We start from the raw sequence: 27383 nt of genomic DNA on the forward strand, positions 1-27383 counted from the left end.
ATATTCCCAGAGCCTAGAAGAGCACTCAGTAAGTACTTAAAACCTCTCTTGAAGATATAATTGATAGAAACATTCATTTAGTAAGATGGTTTAGTATATTTTAGTGTACTTACTATACCTTGGTTTCTTCCATTGTATATGTGATTCATTATAATTTCAGTGATTATGATTCCTGAGTTTTAATGCTCTTTCTTTCATCAGGACTGTGAACACATTTCCCCAGAACCATTTCGAGGTTTTTAAAAAAAAGAAAAAAAGAAAAGACTTTAGCCATCCTCCTTTCATTTCCCACCAACATGCTCACAGAGTATAATTCATACTCATTAATCTGTTAATTGATTGCTAGAATTTCAGCCATTTTTCTCCAAACCTATTTACAAATAAATAGCAAATATTTTGTAGATTTCAGGAGATCAGTCATTGAGATAATCATGGCTACAAATGGAGCCCAAAGTTTTAAGAAGCCCATTAGCAAATACTTATTAAGCCGCCATGGGTGCCTAGTACTATGCAAGAGATTAGGGAGACATCAGTAAATAAGATTGAAACATGGTCTTTGCCTTGTAATAAGGAAGGTAGACATTAAATAATTTAACTCTGATGAATACAAAGGAAGAGTGTTCAGTGAATAGTATATAAAGAGGAACTTCACCTAGGCTACACAAATCTGGGAAAGCATCTCAGTAGATGGTAGTCTCTACAAGGTAAGTTAAGGACTTTGTTCATTGCAGTTTCCCCAGGGCTCCAAATTTTGACTAAAACTCTCTATATCTGTTGAATGAATCAATGAGTGAATTTGGTGACATTTAGTCTGAGTCCTAAAGGGCTAATGAACAAAGGAAGGGGAGAATATGTCTAAGAGGTCTAGGCTGAGGGAACAGTGAGTGTGTCCAAAGGCCCTGATGCTGGAAGGTTCTTCTAAGAACTAAAATTTAAGGCCAACTGTGGCTAAATTTTAAAGAATACAGTGTTAAGATTTACTCCCTCTCGCCTGTCTACTCACCTTTTCTAAGTGCTAGTATTTTTTCTAAAGGAGAAGTACACTAGCTCCATTGCTGCAGATTACCCCAAAATTTAGTGGCTTAAAAGTAACAGTGAACATTTATTTTCTCACTTTCTGTGGGTTAGGATTTCAGGAATGGCTTTATCTGGGTGGTTTTAACTTAGGGGTCTCTCCTGAGATTGCAGTTAAGATACTGATGGGTGCTTTAGTCATCTGAAGACTTGATTAAGGATAGATTTCCTTCCAAGATGGCTCATTCACAAGACTGTTGGCTAAAAGCCTCATGTCTCATCATGAGGACCTCTCCATAGGTCTCTTTGAGCGTCCTCTTGAAATGGCACCCAGCTCTCCCCAGAGTGAATGGTCAAAGAAGTTGAAGCCACAGAGTTTTTTATGATTTAGCCTCAGAAGTCATGCATTTCTCATATGTGCCATATCCTAATGATTACAGAGTCAGGCCTGGACACTGGGAGGGGCTACACAAGGGCGTGAGCAGCAGGAGGCAGAGATCATTGTGGAAACGGACTGCCACAGAAAATTTGTCAGATTGAAGACAAAACTAACATCACTTAATATTAATGAAAGATTATGTTGTTTTTAGAATACAGAATACAAAGGGGAGTATTGGGCAGAACATCCAACGATAAAAATTTTTTGGGAAGTATTTCATGAATTACCATTGGAAAAGAAAAAACAGTTTCTATGTAAGTATTTCTAACTAGTCCTGTGTTTTATGGGAAATGGAATTAAACTTATTTTCGTAGGAGATTGATTACTTTGTTGGGTAAGGTTTTTTCCTTATAGTATTATTCCAAGGTACTGTTTTTAATTTTCAATTAGAGTAAATTTTTTATCTGCATTCTTATTTTGAAAGCTACATTCAATTTGCCTCAAATAGAATTGGTTCTTTCAAATGAAAACAAACTCTAACACCGATTACAATCAACTAGGGTTGTAGTTCCTTTTAGAATTTCTAAAAAGATTTCTGGAGGGTAGCTTTTTTCCTTGTTCAGTCTTCATTTTTTTTTTCTTTTGACTTATGCATCAAAACTTTGGGAATTTCTGTAGAAAATAGAACTTTTGTAAGATTTTGTACTTATTTATAACCTAATTTGTGTGTCTTTCATCTGTTAAATATGAATCGAAATGACACTCCCTATGTTTTTTTGTTTTTTTTATTTAAGTTTTGTTAACATACAACACAATATTGGTTTCTGGCCTAGAATTCAGTGATTTTGACACTTAACAGCCAGTGCTCATCATAACAAGTGCCCTCTTTCATACCCCTCACCCATCTAGCCCATCCCCCACCCACTTCCTTCCAACCCTCAGTTTGTTCTTTATCCTTTAGACTCACCTGTGGCTTATTTCCCTCTCCTTTTTTTTCTTTTCCCTCTTCCCATACGTTCATCTGTTTTCTTTCTTAAATTCCACATATGTGTGGGATCATGTGGTATTTGTCTTTCTCTGACTGACTTATTTCACTTAGCATAATACATTCCAGCTCTATCCACATCTTTGCAAATGGCAAGATTTCATTATTTTGATGGCTGAACAATATTCCATTGTATACAGATACCACATCCTCTTTCATCAGGAAATGACGCTCCCTTTGATATTCCTACTATTGCCAAGAATATTTTAGTTAATCTCTTTTTGACAGTTGAAATAAGAATCTTGGCTAAATTATTTTGTATATTGTAAGGATGACAAGTCTTTTGTAAGTGATTTGAGTTTTAGCTATCCATTATAAATTTTTGTTCAAAAATGTTAGAAACAAAAGATTGAAAAAGGAATCATAATCAAAACTGCATTTTTTATTTGATCTATAGACTAAATGGCTGTTCCCAAAAGAATGGCTCTCAGATGTTTTGTCAGGGACAATAGTCATTTATTCATCACACATTTATTAAGCATCTCTTGTGTGCTAACATTAAGATTACACTTTTTAAAGAAAAAATAATATATGGATGTATAGTTAGTGTATCTCCAAAATCATGCTTCCATAAATCTGGAGATAGGCTTCCACATTAGAATAAACGTTAATATAAAGGTCTGCCATGGTGAGTGTACTAAATAACTTGGTACTCTGTATTGTTTTGATAAAAGTGGTTGGCTGAATAATTTTTTTTTTCTTGGTAGTATTTTTGACAGGCAGTGATCGCATTCCTATTCTTGGTATGAAGAGTCTAAAACTAGTCATCCAGTCAACAGGAGGTGGCGAGGAATATCTCCCAGTTTCCCATACCTGTTTTAATCTTCTGGATCTTCCAAAATACACAGAAAAAGAAACTCTACGCTCTAAACTGATTCAAGCAATTGATCATAATGAAGGCTTCAGTTTAATATAACTTTGGAAATAATAACTAATCAGTTTATTGCAAAAGCATTAAACTAATTATTTGTGTTTTTCTTGTGGTGATGAATTCAGCAAGGTGACAGAGGTACTATTATAATTCTTACTTGCAAAATGTTCGATGCTATGAGTATTCATGAAAGCCAAAAAATATTAAAGGAAAATGAACAAACTGTGTTAATATTAAACTTATTGTACAGAACCATGGATTTTTTTTTTTGCCATCTTCCAATAAACATACAAGTATTGTGAATACATTGAAGTTTTACTAACATGAATTTTAAGAGTTTGCATATTTCACAAATGATCTGGTGTGTGAGTGCATGGAAATGTTGCTTAATTTTCAATCACTGAGTGAAAAACCTTTATCTTTGGCCTGCAATAGTCATTCGATTATTTTTTCATTTTGTAAATAATGTTAAGTTTTGTAATAAAATAGTTATGTTCTAATACCAGTACAGTTTCTATGGTTGTAATTGAACTGAACTAAAAGGATTAACAATTATGATTAAATCTTATTCTGAGAATCTATAAAAGCAAAAAAATTAGCATAATGAAAGTCTTTGCTTTTTTACTAGAATAAATATCCTTTTGCAAATCTAAATTACAAATAGGAGTTACCCAAATAACTTGTAGTTCTTTCCTTTTGTGAACCTGGTGATGCTACTGATAAATGGGAGGTTATCAGAAAGTTTACTATTTAGTACTGGAAGAACTTTGTCCTACAGCTGCCAGGAATAGAAACTGGCTACTATGAGAACCAACCCCAACCACTGGCTTATAGCTTCCAAAACTACTGATGCTGCAGGTTGGTAATTAGTCAGAATTTTCAATGCTTTAGAACTATTTCCTTGAACTTTTAGGAACAAATCTTAACAGTTTTTATGGTGCTGATGCTTAGTTATCTCCTGTGATTGAGTTGATGCAACACGTGTGACTTTCTGCTATAATGCAAATATTTATTTTTTAAATTTATTTTTTAAAATGCCGTGAAAATTGTTTAAGTAATAAAGATTTATTGGTTTAATATTTACCCTTTCAGTGGTTCTCATGTAAGATTCAAAATTCCTGTGTCTCAGGGAAGGTCTTTTAAATTTTGGTATGAGTATTACCATTGCCATACAAAATTGTCTGTTTTACAGAGGTCTCCAGTTTTCTTAGCTTTAATTACAAAATCCAGAACAAGTCTGAAAAAAATTTGTGATTTCATTTTGCAGCAAAACTTGAATTGTTGAGGCTATTATTTATGGTATTAAATGGGACTAATTATACATTTTACTGTGGTGATGTTAATAGGTTTGATTTATTTAGTGTGTTTGATCTTAGGTGCTGCCGCAGACCCCTGTGGGGTGCTTTAAAAAATTCATTAACCTTCGTAATTCCAAAATGCAAATGAGCCCAAGGGTTTTGGAGACGGGATTGTGGACCTGTACTTTTCAGCTTAACTTAAAAACTTCCACTGGTAAGCTATAGATGTCTTTTTTATATAGATAGAAGGCCTTAAACAGTATTCTCACATATGGTAATTTAGCTCAAAGTAGCACTCTCCCTCTGAAAACTCTTTGAACTGTTTCCCTGTGCATCCATTTCTTGAGGGTAGTGATTGTTCACATTGAAAACACACGTGTATGTGTCAAGTGATTTTTTTTTTAGTAACCTCTATGTTATGTAGCTGATCTGTGAAATAGCAGCCACTCTGGATTAATAAAGATGGATTTCATTGAACAAATATTTTAACAAGGACCTGGCATCTTATCTGGGAGCACAACAGTACAAGGCTTAATTTGGGTAAGTCTTATACTCCTCTCCCTCTGTTGCTGCAGACATACAGTAAGTAGTATTAACAGCAAGGAGATTAATGGTAGAAAATTAAAATGCCATTGAAGATTTTTCAAATTGCTACTTGCTTTTTAAAGATAGCAAGGGGGCACCTGGTGGCTCATTAAGCATCAGACTCTTGATCTCAGCTCAGGTCTTGTTCTCAGGGTCGTGAGTTCGAGCTCTGCAATGGGCTCCACGCTGCGCATGGAGCCTACTTAAAAAAAAAAAATAGCAAGAAAAATATCTTGAGCTTTTAGATTAGTGTAGAAAGTAAGCAAATGCTAAGTTCACTAAATTGTAAGGACTGTGATTATGCAGTGGACTAAACGTGAAAATATTTGGCTTCCGTACAGATCTACCACTGGTCTGGTTCAGTAGTGATTTTAACCAATAGCCATTGTTCAGACTGACCAAAGTGGTAGAACCAAGACACACATTGCATGAAACAAAACCAGAATGCTGTTTTTTAAAACTGGAGACTTACAATAAAGTCCTAGCCTTTCTTGCATTTGGTTTTTACTGCATTTAGTTTAACGAAAAGTCCTCAAAGTGTAATAGGGCAGTCGTCCCCTGAAGGAGTGTATGGCGAGCTGAGAACAAGGGCACTCTCCAGCTTCTTTTGAGCTTTGGCCATCCATACTCCTTATGGTTTCCTTTACTAAGGAGTTCACCCTATTTCAGTAACTCCCTATTTTTTTTTTTTTTAAATTTTACTTATTTAACAGCACAAGCAGGGGGAGCTGCAGGGAGCCCAACTCGATCCCAGGACTCTAAGATCATGACCTGAGCTGAAAGCAGCCGCTTAACCAGCTGAGCCACCAAGCACCCCAATAGCCCGTTCTTGCCACTGTTTGCCAATTGGTGAACTACTTCCACAGATAAATTGAGAATAGTCACCTTGTTTCATGAAGTCTACCTTCTCTGTGAGGCCAGCCCCGCTGAAATGGAGTGTCACATGCAGAAGGGAACTCCCCTATTTTTTTCCATTCTCAACCCTTGCTATACTTACAAATCACTTGGATTTTTTTTTTTTTAATACTATGCACAGGCCTTCTTATGCCAATTAAATGTTCTAAGGAGTGATGCCCAGGTTATACTTTTTTCTTTTTTTTTTTTTAAGTTTCCCGGGCAATTTAATAGTCACAGTTGAGAGGCACTCAAAGCGGGGAGAAGAGGTCATTAGACCATTTCTCCATACTATTGGTAACATCCTAGCTTAAGTCTTTAGACTTTGTTCATTTCTGAAGATAAGTTATGGTGTGCATACACCCTGCCTTCCTATGGTACAAGCCTAGGAGTTGAGACTTCTTTCAAATAGAACTCACCAAATAATGCTTCGTAAAACACCTCTGATGAAAGCACATCATTATTTTCAATACCACAAAGAGCAATGCTAACTAAACCATCGTGTTTAATTAGGGTTTTACAACCAGTGAAATATATACCGTATTAACCAAGGAGACTTGGAATAGTACTGAATATAAGCCTTAAAATTAGCTGTTGTCAGAACATGTACTTAACTACTTAAAATGACCAAACACCACCTTTTTAAGGTGTGATTTTCTAGTGAAAACAGGACATACCAGGGCAGAGTACTATTTTAAAATTCACTTCCAAAGCTGGTGAGGAAGGCAAGAGTCCTGAGAGCAGGGAACTCTACCAGTCAAGGCTTTATTCATTACATACACTTTCTAAGGGGCCTGTTCCTGGCTTCTTGACAGTACACTTTGTCCCTCAAGAACTTGAATGGACTAAGGTTTGCATGTCAGCCTTGCAAAGTTCATACCACAGTCATTTTTTTGTCCACACCTTCCTGTGTTAAGACTTGTGTTATATGTGAAGCACTATGCTTTTATAGCACATATACTCGAGTTTAGTATGTCTTTCTAATACTGAAGTCTGAGCCTATGTCAGGTCTTCCGTATGTCAAGTTCTTAGGCCCTGCCTTGCCTTTCCCCCACCTTTCACCTACAAAGGTTCCTGGGCCTAGAACTGAAATATTAGTTCTGAAGCACCGGCTGCTACAACCAGCAGTATCAGGGTTTGCTTACTATTGTGGCTAGACTCATAAGTTGAAGAAATGTGAGAAGAAAGCATCTTAATATGGCCCTCAAAGCTGTACAGATTATCTACGAATACAATTTTATACCTTGAACAATGTGATTTAACAGAAAAAAGTCAAATGACAATTTTAATAGACTTTAAAACAGTGTACAAGTATAAAACACTGGTTTTGTATTTCAAAAGTCAGAGGAAGATATCCAGTCATTAAACAGTCTACAAAACATATGCCAGTAGATTACATAAAAGACTATGTACAATATAAAAAGAGCTGAAAACAGTCTTCACTGTAAAAATAATTTAAAACAAATTTTTCAATTTAAAATATCATCTATAGCACAAACACACATCATGCAAATGGAAAACTAAATATACTGCATTCTTTAGTCTAGCCAAATAAATTCAGATTGAAACATCTTTTAGGTAGGGAAATGGCCATTCAAAAAAATTTTTCTCTCTGGCAGTAATGGTCATAGCTGGGTATTTTATGCTTCAAGAACAGCTATATTTCAAACCCTTTTTAAAAATTGTAATAAATACTAAAGCAACATAGGAATACTTTATAATTAATTTGGGAGTAATGTGGGGTAAAGGTCTGGAAAATAAATTGCTCTGTGCCATTTTATAAAGTATGAACTTTTTTTTTTTGAAAGGCTAAGAAGCTTCTGCAGCTGAAAAAGTTTGATCTCTAGTTTTAAGGCAGGCTAAGCTTTTAAATAAAGATGTTGTAAGAACTAATTTCATTCATTAACTATTCTGCTATTGCAAGTTACATCATGTTCATCTCCATAATACTAGGCTAGCAGTTTGGTGTCTACTACACCAAATTCTCCCAACAGGAGACATGTACTTACTGGCTGAGTTATAATTAACATCTTAGTACTTTGGAACCGTAATCAGGAGCCTGTTGCTCTCCTCATTAATGGAAAAGAAAAGCAGTGGTCCAAAATATTACACTCTCCCCAGATGAAGTACCATTATTATAGATTCATAAAGGCTTTGCATATGCACATCTTGGCAGTTTAATACTTGTGGGAAAGAATCGATGCAAGCTCTACCACAGTGATAGGTATTTAAATAACAAGGGCAAATATTCTTGAAACTAAAGGTACCCAGGCAGGCACTATTGTTTCTAAAGCAATTGAAACATTTCCAAAGCATTTATTTTTTTCAGGTTAGTTTTAGGAGCCAATATAAACATTACTACATGTCCACAGGAAGTACAAAAGCCATCTTCATTTCAACACAATATTCCTGAAACTCTTAGCACCAAGTCTTACTTTAAAAAGCAAAGACAACTGAGTGCTCTCCCACATATTGTTGACTTCCTTCTACACACTGAGATTTTTAAAAAGTTAGCTGCCACAAGTTTTGGAAAATGCCAGTGTTTAAAAATAGGTAATTGTGCTAATAAAGAATCAAAAGTTTAGCAGAACAGACATTTAAGGAGTTCAAACCATTCAATGTTACAAAGAAAAGTGTGAAAATACCATTCTTTGGTCTAGATAAGCTGTTCCCTTTACATTAATTTAACATTCCAATGGCTTTTGAAAACTTTAAAATGTTGAAACTCACTAGGCAAGAACAAAATTATATATACATATGGATATATCATACAAATGAACCTTTAAAAGAAAAGTTCTGACCAACAGGTGATTAAAGATACTTAGTACCCTTCTTTTAAAAAAAGTTAGTGTTGAGTGTACAAGTACAGAAATAAGAAGTTAAAAATTACCCATGGAAAAAAAAAATCTATTTTACCAGTCTATAAATATTACACCTTTCTGGTTTCCTTGCTCTGTTGAATTCACAAGTAAACATTCATTTTGACATGCTAAAGTTCCTAATGCTGGTGGAACAATTCCTGTACCTGGACAACTATTACATTATGATTTGTTTGATGGATAGTTAATGTCTGTTACTTCCTGTTTCATGGATATAGCTTCACTGCCTGCCTCATGATCACCTCCACCAATTCCAAATCCAGTTCCTCCAGCTCTCTCATTAACATCAGCTTCATCTTCCAAACCATTGTAAAATTCTTCAATCTCACTTTCATCCTCCAAGTGTTCTTCTACACTTGGACTCTGGCATGTTCCACTATCACTGTTACTACCACAAGAACTAGAGGATAAGACGTCATCTTCAGAGTCCGAATATACCTCAGCGCCATGGAAAATATAACGATTTGGTGGTAAGAACAGATACTGGTTACCTGAAATATAGGAATAAAAGAGAAATGATAAGTTATTCCCAGTTTTCTAAGACTAACTTGGTCTGATTGTAGCTTCCAGCTCTGCCTTTTACCTGAATATCGTTAACTAGAAACTATTACTGTCGTGTTCTTCAAAAACAAAGTGCTCGCTCACTCCTAGCTGCAAATCTTAGTTCTGCCACCAACCAGTTTTGTATATTTGGGGAGTTAATTTCTATGCTTCAATTTCCTCATCTGGAAAATTAAGTAATTTTCACAACTATCAACTAAGTATGAATAAATGTAGAGAACCACGTTCAATAAAGGTTATTTAACCAACTCCTTTGAACAGAACTCATGACATGAAATACCCAGGCCTGCCTACATTACTCAATTCATGTTCACTGAATAGATGTTCTCTAAAGCACATACTATGCCTTCAAAGCACCTTTGTTATCAAATAGTTTTAATTCCATAATGGCTTCACCATCTACTCAGAAGTATAGTTTGCAGGCAATGGCATCACCTGAGAGTTTATTAGAAGTTTAGATTCTCAGGCCCCATCACCCACCTACTGAATCTGAATCTGTTCTTACAGAAGTCCTAGACACATTAAAGTATGAGAAACACTGATGTAGCATTAAGAACAAGTAACTTCTAACTTAAGCCTGTTTCTACACATCATAAATGTCGTATTTATTGCACCATATCCCAGACTGATTCACAAAACCCTGGCACTATTAACATAGTTACTACCTGAAGTGACGCGCCATCTGCCATGCATATCTAGGTTTCTCTTCAAAATGGCTTTCAAACTTTATATCCCATCATGACTGAGGTTCTCACTTTGAAACAACGTAGTATGTGCATAACAATTCTGATCTGAACCCGCACAATTGATTTCACATTCCACTAACAGATCACAAATTGCAGTGTGAAAACTATGTACTTCCTTCTATTTGGGTAGAATACACAGTATTCTTCAGTTTTCTAAGCTACTAGTATTAATTTCCATGATTGAGAGAGGGAGTACCTGTATTCTAGCTGCTAACAGTAAAGCCCATCTGCTACTTCTTTTCTCTTCTAAGGGGTCCCAGCACATGGCTGTTAAGCATTTTACTATAGTTTTGGTCCATGCTTCCAAAAAATGCTTCATTCTACGTTAGCCCCGATGAACAGAATAATCTATTTCTCAGCCCAAGAATCCTGTACCTGTTTGGTTTTTGCCTCTTCTTGGGAACCATCAAGACAGACTCAAAGTTTGCCTCATATATGCTCCCACATTCTCCTTTTCAACCTTCATCTCACCAACAGAAATCATGGTAAACAAAAATAAGACTAGTGTGGTACTTTGTTTTTAACAACTACAATTTTACAGTCTACATCAATTATCTTTTTAAAATCTCACAGTGCTGAAGTATATGTTATTTTATTTCCCATTTTTCAGATTAAGAAACAGATTAAATAACTTTGCCCAAGGTAGATCTGAGACAACTCAGGAGTAATTCCAAAGCCTATCCCTTTAAGGCCTAAACAGGTATCTAAAAACTGCTCCAGGTTTAATCTTTGTTTCCTGGGGCCAGCAAAGAGTTTTCTGTTTGACCCATCTGTCAAAAAGACACTCAAAAGAACTCTCCAGTGCAAAAGTCTTCCAGTACATAGGCAGACTTTGTATATAGTAGATACCAGTGTTTACCTGACTACACAGGTTTAAATAGGCTTCATGCCCAATTTGGGGCTTGAACTCAAGACCCTGAGATCAAGAGTCACATGCTCTACCAACTGAGTCAGCCAGGTGCCCCTAAACAGCAATTTTTCTACTTCTGGCTCTTGCCACATTTGCAAACATAAGCATTCTTCTATGCTTTTCCTAGTTTCTCCTGGGAAGATGTCCCCCCTACTTAAGTACTGTTCAAGGCCAAAGTCAGAAGTTGGGTTTTTGGAAAGCCTTCTATACCTAATCCCCTCCAATTAGCATCTACATTTCTTAGTATCACCTATTTTGTTTAATCAGCTATTTTTATAATTATACACAAATATCAACAGATTGATCACTGTATATGCAGAACTTACCTACAGTATGTCTGGTATGGAAAAGGTGCTTGCAAAGGCTTATTCAAATGAACTAAAATTCATTTATAGTAAATGATTTGAACAAGTAATATATTGTAAATGGAATGGGACTTAATGTTTTAATGTTTTAAGTTGTACAAAGATGTAACACTTTTTTTTTTACTTTTATTAGGATTTTTCACCCTACTACTTGGTAAAGAGTTCTTATGTGTCAAAACGGTATGTGTTGGGTTTCTATGCACTAATAATGAAGTAGCAGAAAGGGAAATCAAGCAATCCTATTTACAGCTGCCTCAAAGACTAAAAGACCTAGAAATAAGTTTAACCGAGTAGGTGAAAAGACCTATACTCTGAGAACTGTAGGACACTGATGAAAAGAAACTGAAGAAAACACAAATTTAAAGACCTACTATTGTTCATGGATTGGAATTATTATTCAAATGTCCACATTATCCAAAACAATCTACAGATGCAATGCAATCCCTATCAAAATACCAACAGCATTTTTCAGAGAATTGAAACAATCCTAAAATGTTTATGGAACCACAAAGACCTGAATAGCCAAAGCAATTGTGACAAAAAACGAAACTGGAGGGATCATGCACCCTGATTTCAAACTACAATATGAAGCTATAGTAATCAAACAGCATGGTATTAGCACAAAAATAAGACACAAATCTATGGAACAGAATAGAGAGCCCAGAAATAAACCCAGACTTATATGGTCAATTAATCTATGACAAAGAAGGCAAGAATACACAATGGGGAAAAGACAGTCTATTCACTCGGTTAGGGAAACTAGACAGCTATACACAGAATGAAAACCACTTTCCCACACCACATACATAAATAAACACAAAATGGACTAAAGACCTAAACGTAAACAACTGGGACTGTATCAAACTAAAATTTTACACGTGAAGGAAACCAACAGAACAAAAAGACAACCTACTGACTGGGAGAAGATACTTTAGCAAATGATGTAGCCCATAAAGGGTTAACATCCAGATTATACAAAGAACTCCTATAACTAACAGCAAAAACACCCGATTAAAAAAATGGGCAGAGGCCCCAAATAAGACATTTTCCCAAAGACAGTATACAGATGGCCAACAGACACATGAAGATGCTAACATCACTAAAACCATCAGGGAAATACAAACTGAAACCTCAATGAGATCACCTAACACCTGTCAGAACAGCTATTATCAAAAAGACAAGAAATAACGACTTTTGGCACAAATATGAAGAAAAAGGAACCCTCATAATCTGCTGGTGGGAATGTAAATTGGCGCAGCCACTATGAGAAACAGTACGGAGGGTCCTTAAAAAGTTAGAAAACTAAAAAATCCAGCAATTCTGAGTATTTTAAGAAAGCAAAAACACTAATTTGAAAAGACATATGTACCCCTATGTTCACTGCAGTATTTATTTACAATAGTCAAGATATGGAAGCAACCTAAATATCCATCAACAGATAAATGGATAAAGATGTGTTGTATATCTACAGTGAAGTATTAGCCATAAAAAAGAATAAAATCTTGCCATTTGCAACAAAGATGGACGTAGAAGGTATTATGCAAAGTAAAAATAGAAAAGACAAATACCATATGGTTTCACTTATATGTGGAATCTAAAAAACAAAAGACTAAAAACAACTGGTGGTTGCCAGAAGGGAAGGGAGGGTGGAGTGCTGTAATAACTTGTGTGTTGACAGTACTACACTTACCGTGGTAAGCATTTCCTGAAGTATATAACCACTGTGTGTACACCTGAAACTAATATTGCATGTCAACTGTATTTCAATTAAAACAAAAAACTGGGTAGATGCTATTCCTAGTAGTCTGTGGAGAAGGATCAGAGATGTTTTCTAGATCTGAAACACAGCACAGTGGTTAAGAGGACAGGCTCTAGAGGACAGACATGGAATCCAATTTGGCTCTTCCACATCCTAATTGTTACCTTGCACAGGGTCCTTAACCTCTAAGGTCCTCAGTTTCCCCACCAACAGCAGAGAAGTAATAATAGTTCCTACCTCGTGAGATTAAAATCAAATAATGTATAAAAATAAAGCAGCTGCCCTACGGTAACCACCCAAATTTCAGTCATCAGTTCTACCAGCTAAAGCTCACCAGACAATGGCAGAGTACAATTTATTTTCCAATTTTCTTCTCAATTCAAAGATTACCTTCTCATTCCGTAGAAGAACACAAGGTACTGAGAACACTTACAATTTAACACTATTTCTTCCCCTACTGTAATACAGATACCACTGTTTAACCTTTTTCTAGCCTAAATTCTCAACTTTACAATTTCTCTAAAACACAACTGTTATATTTAGCTGTACAAAGCTACCCTTTCAACTAACCTGCCAAAATTGCTTATTTCTTGCAAATATTTTGTTAAAACAGTTATACCTTCAGAACAGTAAAATAAGTATACCTCCAACAGCATTTCCTTACCATCAAGCCGTTTGCTAATTTGCTCCTTTGCAAGTCTAGCTGGCCAGCACTTCCTCACTGTGTCAGCAACTGAAGTTCTTTCATTTTTCTCCCCAGTGTTAGAGCCAACATTCTTCAAATCCGGACTTTCCAACTGTTCAGTAACACTTTCAATGTTCCTAGTAGAATTCTGTCCTTCCTGTGACTTTTCTTCCATACAATCTTTTGATTTGGACACACCAGGATCATCAACATTACTCTTAGGTGCTTGGTCTAAAAGTGTAACAATCACTGAAGAATCAGGTGGTGAAGTTCTTTCCGGTGAACTTGAGTCTTCTGAAATATTAAGAGGTGTGGGTGGCAACTCTGACAAATGAGCCAACTCTTTTTGTGTTCGTGGAGGTTTTTCACTAATTTCTGAAAGCTTTACAGGGTTGCAGCAAAGTTTGGCATATTCACCACCTAACCTATGGCATAATTCATTTATTATGACATCACAGTCTCCAAGAAGCTCTACATCAAAATGCAGATGAGGCAAAGGTTCTCTATTTATTAATATCTGAGGCACTTCATGGGGTATGGAACCTAAAAATAAGATGAAAAATGCATTAGAAAAAGGGAAGGGAGCTAATAAAGCCACAATACACTATGCAAAAATCTAACATGCTCCCAATACCAAAAAAGAAACCCACCACTACTAACCAAGTCATCACATTTCATCAAGCTATCAAATAAACAAACGAGCAGTTAAACACCTTTATAAAATTCCATGTCCTGTTTCCCATCACCTGATTACTCCGAGCAATCTTCTCAGGCTTTTCTACTCTGTGTCTCAATTTCCTTGTCTGTATAATGGTGGTAACAGTACTTTTTCACACAAGGTTGTAGGCAGAATACGTCAACTGCATAGAAGAGCTCTTGGCACAGTGACAGTTATTCTACTGAAATAGCTCCTGATACAGTGTGTGGAAATTCATACAAGTCCATTTTCCACCATTATGTACCTGTGTTTTACACCTTTTAAAAATTACCTTTGCGTATCAGCCACACGCTATTATACTGCCCCACATAAAGCTTTTAAGAATTTCTCTGCTTACCTTTAAAGAGAAAAAAAAATAACTCAAAAATAAAGGAACTTATTCATGAAATTTTATCCTTCTGTTCTACTGTCAAAGAATTTCACAGCTATTTTGGGAAGACTGACACTGATAAAGCCACCACATGTAGGTAGGAAAAAGATGCAGAACTGTAGCGCTGAACTTGTTTCTTCCAACTGTTTGGTCTGGCTTGCCTATATGATTGCTGATGTAGAGTTCTAATTTAATTCTCTGATTTTGATATTCTTGGGGTGGCCGGGTTGCTCAGTTAAACATCCCTCTTGGTTTCAGCTCAGATGGTGATTCTCAAGGTCCTGAGATTGGCCCATGACGCGCTCCGCGTTCAGCGCAGAGTCCACTTGGGATTCTTTTCCTCCTCCTCCTCCCTCCCCCCGTTCTTCCCCCTGCTTGCATGGGCTCTAAAATAAATAAATAAAATCCTTAAAAAAAAAAAAGTTTGGGGGCACCTGGGTGGCTCAGTCGGTTAAGCATCTGCCTTTGGCTCAGGTCATGATTCCACAGGCCTGGGATTGAGCCCAGTGTCAGGTTCCCTGCGCAACAGGGAGTCTGCTTCTCCCTCTGCCTCTCCCCCTGGCTTGTACTCTCTCGCTCGCTCTCTCAAAAAAATTTTTTTATATCTTAAAAAAAAAAAAAGTTTGATATTCCCGCCTTTCTCCCTTCACCTTTTAGGGTACACCTGATGCTACTGAATTAGTCCCTCTATCTTCCTCTCCCCTTGCTTCTTCACTAGAGAGAAAAAAGAGATAATATAAAAGCATATGTTAAATATTCCCGAGAGTAAAAGGGACTTAAATTATATTTGAGCATTTACACACACACACACCCTTATGGGTAAAATTGATCCACATACAATGATTATGACAGGGCATGACTGTTAAAAAAATTTTTTTTTGAGAGAGAGAGAGAGAGAGAGAGAGAGATCCCAAGCAGGCATCATGCCCAGCACAGGACCTCACAACCCTGAGATTATGACCTGAGCTCAGACACCCCACTGACTGAGCCACCCAGGTGCCCCAAGGCATGACTGTTATTATTATAAAAACAGACCAATCCTATTGAGCCCCCAAATTCTCTTACATGAGTATATTACACTTCTAGATTACACATATCTAGCTATACATTTGAACTTATTGGACCTAAAATCAACTAAATTTGAAAGCTCAACAACTATAATCAAATTAAGACTAAAAACACACAAAGGACGGTTTCCTAAGCGTATGTAAATTAGCTGAAGCGAACTCTTGTCATAATAAACACACATTCCACTAAAAAGCTGTTTCCCTTTGTCTTAATTTTTCCTGTAATCAGAATTTGACATTACTTCTGTTTTGATAACCCTTTCCCACACCCCTGCACCAAAATGTTAGCTTAACCGATCTTCGCGAATATGAAAATTACCTAAGAAATAAAGTTTGGCTCTTTACCATTCTTTAACCATAAAGAAAATAAGATAATTGGGATCCATTGTACAGACCCACAACCTATGGTAATCTATGTAGAAGAATCTAAAAATCATCACCAACTTACTTGGAATTAGTGCTACTGGTCTTACTTTCAGGGAAGACCCAATAACAATGAGGAGATCAACTTCATCTTTGTCATACTTCATGGCTCTATGAAACTGCTCTGGTAAATTTTCACCAAAAAAGACTATCTCTGGTTTCATGATAGCAAGTGGCTCATCAGCTGGGCACCTAGGACAACGAGGAACCACCTACATGTTCCAGATTTTCGTTGAGATGGGAAGGAAAAAGGAAAGCACTCAAGTTAGAAATAATCAACATTTACACACTTCCCAAGAATGCATTTCAAAATTATCACAAAAGTTGAATCGCTATATTGTATACCTGAGACTAATATAAATACTATATATAAACTATACTGGAATTAAAATTAAAAACTTAAAAAAAAAAAAAGAATTAGGGGGCGCCTGGGTGGCACAGCGGTTAAGCGTCTGCCTTCGGCTCAGGGCGTGATCCCGGCGTTCTGGGATCGAGCCCCACATCAGGCTCCTCCGCTATGAGCCTGCTTCTTCCTCTCCCACTCCCCCTGCTTGTGTTCCCTCTCTCGCTGGCTGTCTCTATCTCTGTCAAATAAATAAATAAAAATCTAAAAAAAAAAAAAATTAGAATTCCCACATAAAGTGTTTTCAAACTGAAGTGTAGAAGCATATGAAATGAGCCATGTGCTTAAGTCCTTGGGGGGAAAAATTTTCAAAGAAAACAGAAAAGCTATGGATAAATAGTAGGGAAAACTGGATACAACCCTCAATGTCAAATGTCAATGACTTCATCAACATACAATGAAATACAATGGTGTTATTATCTAAGTATGTAGCTATTGTAAGATCCATGAACACCAACATTTGATATTAAAGAGTCCACTGCAGATTAAGAAAAACCAACATCTGTATATATGTACACACATGACTTAATCCTTTTAAAAAATGTAAGAAAAATTCCATTTTAATATGATATTTTCCACTCATAATTATGTATGATTAACTATATATGCAACTAGGCACATAAAATTTCTATTTGGATGGTTCTTATTCTCTGCCATTATTTTCCTATATTTCTTTTTTGGGGGACAGTGATCATATATGCAATACCTTTTAAAATAACTTTTTAAATGTTTTAAAGGATTACCAAGAACTAATTTAAGATTCAAAATCCGACAGGCACTAAAAAGGCAAAGTAGGAGAAACTCTAATATAGCAACACCTCACGTACGATTTTTTATTTTTAGATATTAAGCCAATTTCATCATTTTAGAGACACAGACATTATAGAGCAAAGTTGAAAAAACTTAAGGGATTAAAAGGTTCTTGTATATTTATTTCATCAGAATTCCCAATGGTAATACTATCTTCCTGAATCTTTCTGTACCACATACTTTTAGAAAAAAAGAAGAAAGGGGCGCCTGGGTGGCACAGCGGTTAAGCGTCTGCCTTCAGCTCAGGGCGTGATCCCGGCGTTATGGGATCGAGCCCCACATCAGGCTCTTCCGCTATGAGCCTGCTTCTTCCTCTCCCACTCCCCCTGCTTATGTTCCCTCTCTCGCTGGCTGTCTCTGTCTCTGTCGAATAAATAAATAAAATCTTTAAAAAAAAAAAGAAGAAGAAAAAGATCTTTCTTGGGGGAGGGCTAGAAAAATGGCAGAGGAGTAGGAGACTTAAATTTTGTCTGGTCCCAGGAATTCAGCTACATAGTTATCAAACCATTCTGAACACCTACAAACTCAACAGGAGACCAAAGAAAATAGCAACTCTATGAACAGAAAAGTAACCACTTTCTGTAAGGTAGGAGGTGAGGAGAAGTGAATCTGAGGCAATATACAGGAAGATAGACTGGGAGGGTAGGGAGCCTCTGTCAACCTGCTACCATCAAGTAAGTGATAGAGCAGCGGAACACAAAACGGAACTTCAGAAGTGGGCTCCAGTGCGGGGGGGACGGGGGGGGGCAGCGCAAGTAGAATCCTCGCTGGGACAGTGTGGTCTCAGGACCCTCGGGGTCACAGAAAGACTGAGGGTGCCTGAGTGCCGCAGAGCTCCCAGGTACCAACCGGAGCAGGGAAGCCAGCTGCAAAGAGTGGGCCGAGGAGTAGGCTCTCAGCTCGGGGTTGCCATAAACCATGATCCGAGGCACAGTGAGCACAGGGCTCTTCAAGCAGGGGCCCAACAAGCAGCAGATCCGGGGAGACTCCCCTTCCTCCCCAGGTAGGAGCAGGACGGGAGCCTGCTGCAGCACTCTACTGGGTTTGGAGACTCCAAACAGGGTTGTGTGCCAGAGACAGAAACCTCGGTCACAGGCCAGGTAAGCAGAGTGTGACTGGAGACCAGGGACACAGAAGTGACTGACTGCTTTTCTCTGAGGGCGCACTGAGGAGTAGGGCCCCAATCTCTCAGCTCCGCAGGGGCCAGAGATTGGGAGGCTGCCATCTTCATTCTCATCCTCTAAAGCTGCACAGAATAGCCTTCAGGGAATAAAAACTCCCAAGAGCAAACCGGAACAGATTACTTAGCCTGGCCCCTAGCAAGGGTGGTGCAATTCCTCCTGCGGCAAAGACAAATGAGAATCAATGCAATATGCCCTTCCCCCAGAAGACCAGCAAGAACATCCAGCCAAGACCAAATTTACTGATCAATGAGAACTGCAAAACTCTAGCACTAGGGGAATATAGCACATAGAATTCACAGCTTTTTTCCCATGGTTCTTTAGTCTTTCAAAGTTAATTTTTAAAATTTTCTTTAATTTTTTGTTTTTTTTTAATTTTTCTTTCCTTTTTCAACCAACTTATCAATTCCTTTTTTAAAATCTTTTTTTTTTCATTTTTACAGTCATATTCTATCCCTTCATAGTATTTAACCTTATTTTTTGTGTGTGTGGATGTTTTTCTTTAAAATTTTGGGATGCAGGTTCTTCTAACAGACCAAAATATGCCCTAAATTTAGTGTATGTCTTTGTTCTTCTAGTCACCCACCTGATCACATTTTTTTAAATTTTCTTCTTTTTTCAACCAACTTATCAATTCCTTTTTAAGAATCTTTTTTAATTTTCATTTTTACAGTCATATTCCATCCCTTCATTGTATTTACTCTTATTTTTGTAAATATATGTTTTTCTTTAAAATTTTGGGAGGCAGTTTCTTCTAACAGATCAAAATACACCCAAAATCTAGTGTGTGGCTTCTGTTCTGTTCACTAGCCTGATGATATTCTTTTTATTTTTTTCTTCTCCCCCCAGTTTTGGGTCTCTTCTGATTTGTTTAGTGTCTATTTTTCTGGGGTCACTGTTACTATTCTTCTCTGGACAAAATGACAAAATGGAAAAACTACCCTCAAAAAAAAAAAACAAGAGGCAGTACCGACTGACGGGCCTAATCAAAATGGACATTAGTAAGATGTTGGAACTAGAGTTCGGATTGACGAGTATAAAAATACTAGTTGAGTGTGAAAAAAGCATGGAAGATACTACAGAATCCCTTTCTGGAGAAATAAAATCTAACCAAGTCGAAATCAAAAAGGCTATTAATGAGGTACAATAAAAAATGGAGGCTCTAACTGCTAGGATAAACGAAGCAGAAGACCAAATGATGGAGAATAAAGAAGCTGAGAAAGAGAGAGACAAACTACTGGACCATGAGGGAAGAATTCGAGAGAGAAGTGACACCATAAAGCGAAACAATATTAGAATAACTGGGATCCCAGTAGAAGAAAGAGAGAGGGGGGCAGAAGGTATACTGGCATAAATTACAGCAGAGAACTTCCCTAATTTGGGGAAGGAAACAGGCATCAAAATCCAGGAACCACAGAGAACCGACCTCAAAATCAATAAAAATAGGTCAACACCCCGACATCTATGAGTAAAACTTAAAATCTCAGAGGCAAAGAGAAAATCCTGAAAGCACCTAGGGCCAAGAGGTCTGTAACCTACAATGGTAGAAATATTAGATTGGCAGAAAACCTATCCACAGAGACCAGGCAGGCCAGAAAGGATGGGCATTATATATTCAGGGTGCTAAATGAGAAAAATATGTAGCCAAGAATACTCTATCTAGCTATGATGTCATTCAAAATAGAAGGAGAGATAAAAAGCTTCCACGACAAACAGAAACTAAAAGAATTTGTGATCACTAAACCAGCCCTGCAAGAAATATTCATATCTTTCAATAGTTACTCTGAATGCAATGGGCTAAATGTACCAATCAAAAATACAGGGTATCAGATAGGATAAAAAAGCAAGACCCATCAATGAGTCTGCAAGAGACTCATTTTAGACCCAAAGATACCTCAGGATTTAAAGTGAAGGGGTGGAAAACCACTTATCATGCTAACACACATCAAAAGAAAGCTGGGGTGGCAATCCTTATATCAGACAAATTAGATCTTAAACCAAAACTTGTAGTAAGAGATAAGGAAGGACACTATATAAATTAAAGGGTCTATCTAAGAAGATCTAACAATTGTAAATATTTATGCCACTAACACGGGAGCAGCCAATATACAAACCAATTAATAACAAAATTAAAGATGTAATACATTCATAATACAATAACAGTAGGGGACTTTAACACCCCACTCATTGATATGGCCAGATCATCTAAGCAGAAGATCAACAAGGAAACTAGGGCTTTGAATTACACACTGGACTAGATGGACTTCACAGATATATTCAGAACATTCCACCCTAAAGCAACAGAATACACATTCTTCTCAAGTGCACATGGAACATTCTCCAGGATAGATCACATACTGGGTCACAAATCAGGTCTCAACTGGTACCAAAAGATTGGGGTCATTCCCTGAATATTTTCAGGTCATAATGCTTTGAAACTTGAACTCAATCACAAGAGGAAATTTGGAAAGAACTCAAATACATGGAAGCTAAGGAGCATCCTACTAAAGAATGAATGGGTCAACCAGGAAATTAAAGAAGGATTGAAAAAATTCATGACAACAAATGAAAATGAAAACACAACTGTTCAAAACCTTTGGGATGCAGCAAAGGGGGTGCTAAGAGGGAAGTATATAGCAATACAAGCCTTTCTGAAGAAACAAGAAAGGTCTCAAATACACAACCTAACCTTACACCTAAAGGAGCTGGAGAGAGAACAGCAAATAAAGCCCAAACAGTACATTAAACGGATTATTCACCATGACCAAGTGGGATTTATTCCTGGGCTGCAAGGGAGGTTCAACATCCTCAAATCAATCCGTGTGATACACTACATCAATAAAAGTGAGGACAAGAACCATATGATCCCCTCAATAGATGCAGAAAAAGCATTTGACAAAGTACAGCATCCTTTCTTGATTAAAACTCTTCACAGTGTAGGGATAGAGGGACCATACCTCAATATCATAAAAGCCATGTAAGAAAAGCCAATATCATTCTCAATGGGGAAAAACTGAGAGCTTTTCCCCTAAGGTCAGGAACACGGCAGGGATGGCGACTATCACCACTGTTGTTCAACATAATAGAACTCTGCGCCTCAGCCATCAGACAACAAACGGGAACACAATGCATCTGAATCAGCAAAGAGGAGTGAAACTCTTACTCTTTGCAGATCACATGATACTTTATGTGGAAAACCCAAAAGACTCCCCACCAACATTGCCTAGAACTCATATAGGAACTTCAGCAAAGTGGCAGGATATAAAATCAATGCACAAAAATCAGTAGCATTTCTACACACTAACAATAAGATAGAAGAAAGAGAAATTAAGGAGTCGATCCCATCTACAATTGCACCAAAACCCATAAGATACCTAGCAATAAATCTAACCAAAGAGGCAAAGAATCTGTACTCAGAAAACTATAGAACGCTCATGAAAGAAATGGAGGAAGACACAAGGAAATGGAAAAGAAGTCCATGCTTATGGATTGGAAGAACAAATACTGTTAAAATGTCTATGCTACCTAGAGCTATCTATACATTCAATGCAATCCCTATCAAAATATCGACTTCTTTCACAGAGCTGGAACAAATAATCCTTAAATTTGTATGGAACAGAAAAGACCCCAAATAGCCAAAGGAATGTTGAAAAAGAGAACCAAAGCTGGTGGCATCACAATTCTGGACTTCAAGCTCTATTACAAAGCTGGAATCATCAAGACAGTATGGTACTGGAACAACAACAGATACACAGATCACTGGAACAGAATAGAGAGCCCAGAAATGGACCCTCAACTCTGTGGTCAGCTATCTTCGACAAAGCAGGAAAGAATGTCCAATGGAAAAAAGTCTCTTCAACAAATGGTGTTGGGAAAACTGGGACAACCACATGCAGAAGAATGAAACTGGACCATTTCCTTACACCACACACAAGAATAGATTCAAATGGATCAAAGACCTAAATGTGAGGAATCCATCAAAATCCTCATGGACAAGACAGGCAGCAACCTCTTCAACCTCAGCTGCAGCAACTTCTTCCCAGACACATCGCCAAAGGCAAGGGAAGCAAGGGCAAAAATGAACTATTGGGACTTCATCAAGATAAAAAGCTTTTGCACAGCAAAGGAAACAGCCAACAAAACCAAAAGACAACCGACAGAATGGGAGAAAATATTTGCAAATGCCATATCAGATAAAGGGCTAGTATCCAAAATCTATAAAGAACTTATCAAACTCAACACCCTAAGAAAAAATAATCCAATGAAGAATGGACAGAGGTCATGAACAGACATTTCTGCAAAGACATCCAAATGGCCAACAGACACATGAAAAAGTGTTCAACATCACTAAGCATCAGGGAAATACAGACCAAAACCACAATGAAATACCACCTCACACCGGTCAGAATGGCTAAAAGTAACAAGTCAGGAAATGATAGATGTTGGTGAGGAAGCAGAGAAAGGGGAACCCTCCTACACTGCTGGTGGGAATGCAAACTGGTGTAGCCACTCTGGAACACAACATGGAGGTTCCTCAAAAAGTTGAAAATAGAGCTACCTACAACCCAGCAATTGCACTACTTGGTATTTACCCCAAAGATACAAATGCAGTGATCTGAAGGGGCACGTGCACCCCAATGTTTATAGCAGCAATGTCCATAATAGCCAAACTATGGAAAGAGCCTAGATGTCCATCGACAAACGAATGGATAACGATGTGGTATATATAAATAATGGAATATTATGCAGCCATCAAAATAATGAAATCTTGCCATTTGCCACGATGTGGATGGAACTAGAGGGTATTACACTAAGTGAAAAAAATTAGAGAAAGACAATTATCATATGATCTCACTGATACGTGGAATTCGAGAAACAAGGTAGAGGATCACAGGGGAAGAGAGTAAAAAATGAAACAAGACAAAACCAGAGAGGGAGACAAACCATAAGAGACTCAATCTCAGGAAACAAATGAGGGTTGCTGGAGTGGAGGGTGGTGGGAGGGATGAGGTGGCTGGGTAATGGACATTGGAGACGGTATGTGCTATGGTCAGCACTGTTAATTGTGTAAGACTCGTTATCACAGACCTGTACCCCTGAAACAAATAATATATGTTCATTTAAAAAAATTTTTTTAATTAAATTTTAAAAAAAGATAAAAAGATTTTGGAGGCAAAAGAAGATACAGATCAGAGACATGCACAATTCCTAAAATATGGGTGATAAATTACCTGATTAAAAATATCTCCTCGTACAGCTTCACAGTCTACTTTGTATTTACAAATCAGGCAAGATGCTGTTGCAAAGGAACCTAATAAAACAAATACAAACATGCATTATTAAAGGAATGTTTCCATTTCTTTAAACATACCACAAAAATTATAAAGTCTGACACCAGAAGAGAGAATTAAGACTCCACAGGGGAATCTCAGGGATGAATAATTAAAATACTTATATATAATACAGAATCCAATCCTCAATTATTGAAATGTTGACATAGTGACACTTCCTAAAGCTATTCTTTTCAATAAAATAAACCAATTCCTCCAGAGCTAAAACTCTACAGAGTTGGAAGGTTATAATTGTGTGACCTTAGCTTAATTAACAGTTATACAACAAAAAGTTTTGTTTTTTAGATTTTATTCATCCATTTGAGAAAGAGATGGAGAGAGCACAAGCAGGGGGAGAAGCAGGCTCCCCGCTGAGCAGGGAGGCCGATACAGGGCTCGATCCCAGGACCCTGGGATCACGACCTTAGCCAAAGGTGGACGCTTAACCGACTGAGCTACCCAGGCACCCCCAAAACAGTTTAGATACATTAAGAAAATGGTCTGCACCTACTTGTTGTTTTAGATTAAAGGTCTTCCAAATTTCTAAATTCTACACATCTGAATGAACTACCCGTTTCCTTTGGTTTCATAAACTAAAGAAGTCATATTTTTCTTATATGACAAATATTGCTTTTGTAATCAAATGTTATTTAGGAGAATTTAATGTACTACAACTGCTAACACCTTTTGAAATACAACAGGACATTAATCTGATGTTTTGTACAATTAAGTATCAAGGCCAATATTTTTTTGCATTCTACTTTTTCAAAATTTATCTACAACTGATCAGATAACATGACTAAATAATAAGGCTTAATCTCCATTTCTGGACAGCAGCCTACTTTCTAATCCTATTTCTTTCCTATAAAACTAATAAAATAACAGAAAACAATTCTGAAGTTTACTAACCATGACATTGAATTATCCTTTGGATTCCTGCAACCTGTTCCAGTGTATCTATGTTCTGAGTATAGTTCCGAAGTAGTTTTCCTTCTTTATCTGACAAGGCTATGAATTTGTGACAGAGAGATGGTTGGAACTGTCCAGGATATATTTCCTATACAATGCAAAGGCAAAAAAAGATTACAGTAAAGAAATAAGTATAACACATGTCATGTTTAGGTTTAACCAAAAAACTACCAATGATAGTCCCCCATGTATAAATAAATTAAAAAATACATGAGCATCTCAAAGCATCTAGATGGTTGCAACACACACCTACAAAAGGATTGCTGCTGTAATATGTATAAAACTCAGCAATTAGTGAACTTGCCCCTTGAAGGAAAAAGTCAACCCATAAGCATCTCTAATAAATGTTAACAGATACTTTAATAAAAGTCAGAAGAAATACACACCTGAGAATATATCTAATTTTTTGTTGGCTGCAAATTCAGGGTTTTTGTTTTTTTAAGGAAAAAGAAAAGTTTAAGTTGAAATTAAAGATACCAAAGATATGGTGACTTCTTTAAAAAACTTAAAGGCACTGTCAATACAATATTAAAAGTTGTTTATTCATCATTCATTATAAATATCAACCTGTTGGAAGTTTAAAGCTAAAGTTTTAATTCCTTACCAAAATTGTTTTCCTTCCACTGCACAGGCACATACTGGTATAGTATAGAGTTGCTCATGAATGCTGAGTTGCTGGATTTTGTGTGTGTGTTTTTCCCCCCAAATAATGCTTCAATGCTGTTTCTTCTTTAAAAACAAAGAATTCAGATATACACATGGCAAAAAGATCAGAGAAAAAGTATCAATTTTGGTCCTCTCAACTTTTGACAGTGTTTTTTATTAAATTTCATTTAGTAAGTGACTATGGCAAAGGAAGTTTCTTCTCTACTTTTTTCTTTAAAGTAGTAATGCTACCTACTTCCTTACCATTCATTACAGACTCTAACCTATTACAATGCTAGCAAAAATCAGACACAACCGTATGTCTGTCAATAGGGGACCGGTTGTAGAAATACAGTACATCCATAATAGTGGAGTATGCAGCCATTAAAATGAATGTGAGAGGTCTAGATGTACTGACCTGGAAAATGGTCCAATGACATGTGAAAAAAAGCAAGTTAGTCACCAGTGTGTAGAGTTTTGTTTTTGTTGTTTTGTTATTAAGCAAAAATGGAAATTATATGCACATGTATATAGATACGTTCATACAAACATCAAGGATACAAACAAGCTATTAAGAGAGGTGGGGAAACTTTCAACTTCTGACATTATACAAAAAAAGTTTAGTAAGATTATAAATGACTTTACTATTAACCTATTTAATATTTCAAATTTTAAGAAACTCTCTACAGGGATCCTTTTAGGTAAAAATAATAAGCAAATCTCATAACTACCCACATACATGTTCATATGCTACTGAAAATGTTATACAAAAATCTGGAAATTTTGCCTCACACTCAAATTTTTATCATGAATTTCACTGACACCTTTGTAATTTAAGAAACAGACAGGGGCGCCTGGGTGGCTCAGTCGTTAAGCGTCTGCCTTCGGCTCAGGGCGTGATCCCAGCGATCTGGGATCGAGCCCCACATCAGGCTCCTCGGCTATGAGCCTGCTTCTTCCTCTTCCACACCCCCCCCCTTGTGTTCCCTCTCTCGCTGGCTGTCTCTGTCAAATACATAAATAAAATCTTTAAAAGAAAAAAAAGAAATAGACAATGCATATAGAAAGAACTAACAATTGAAGGGCTTATTAAAGCTATGTTTATAGAAAACTGAAAGCTACATTATGTTTTAAACCACTATGTCATGCTATACTAACCACTGTTTTCTCCCCAGAATGCTTTGTTCTAGTACATTTAAAGGATTAATCATCACAATTATTTACTAAGCTCTCTCTGGAAATGGCTATTCAAAGTTTTTATAAAAAAATATATTTTTACAACAAATATTACAATATGCTAGGCTACAGATAAATAGGTTCTAATAAGGAACGTTCTTGAGAACAGCATGCCGAACTCCTAACATAAACAAATGACTACCTCCAGAGCAGGTTTGGAGAGCAAGAGTACCAAGACTCTACCCTCCTGGAATTAACTTTTCTGTGTCTTATCATCCCCCATTCCTTTGTGTGTGTGTG

The 27383-nt window shown here is 36.9% G+C and overlaps 2 protein-coding genes across 8 annotated transcripts in view; one reads left to right on the forward strand and one right to left on the reverse strand.

Moving 5' to 3' along the window:
• HERC4 (HECT and RLD domain containing E3 ubiquitin protein ligase 4) overlaps positions 1–3814 on the forward strand; it is a 129858-nt gene extending 126044 nt beyond the window's left edge. For all 6 annotated transcript variants that reach the window (XM_087863074.1, XM_045783296.2, XM_045783297.2 and 3 more), the window contains 2 exons: positions 1605–1707; positions 3146–3814. In XM_087863074.1, coding sequence (XP_087719200.1) covers positions 1605–1707; positions 3146–3354 — 312 coding nt within the window. In that variant the 3' untranslated portion in view covers positions 3355–3814. The remainder of the gene's footprint in view (positions 1–1604; positions 1708–3145) is intronic.
• Positions 3815–7871: 4057 nt separating this feature from the next.
• Positions 7872–27383, reverse strand: part of SIRT1 (sirtuin 1) — a 31747-nt gene continuing 12235 nt past the window's right edge. The window contains exons 1-6 of one of the 2 annotated variants that reach the window (XM_045783305.2): positions 25867–25991; positions 25203–25350; positions 24195–24274; positions 16595–16781; positions 13971–14534; positions 7872–9456 (exon numbers count right to left, since the gene is read on the reverse strand). In XM_045783305.2, coding sequence (XP_045639261.1) covers positions 9128–9456; positions 13971–14534; positions 16595–16781; positions 24195–24274; positions 25203–25350; positions 25867–25899 — 1341 coding nt within the window. In that variant the 5' untranslated portion in view covers positions 25900–25991 and the 3' untranslated portion in view covers positions 7872–9127. Of the gene's footprint in view, positions 9457–13970; positions 14535–16594; positions 16782–24194; positions 24275–25202; positions 25351–25866; positions 25992–27383 lie in introns of those variants that run through there. The other variant, XM_045783304.2, reaches the window with a different exon arrangement.

Source organism: Ursus americanus, chromosome 6 (genome assembly GCF_024610735.1).
Source record: "Ursus americanus isolate L20-20 chromosome 6, mUrsAme1.1.p, whole genome shotgun sequence".
Taxonomy (NCBI): Eukaryota; Metazoa; Chordata; class Mammalia; order Carnivora; family Ursidae; genus Ursus; species Ursus americanus.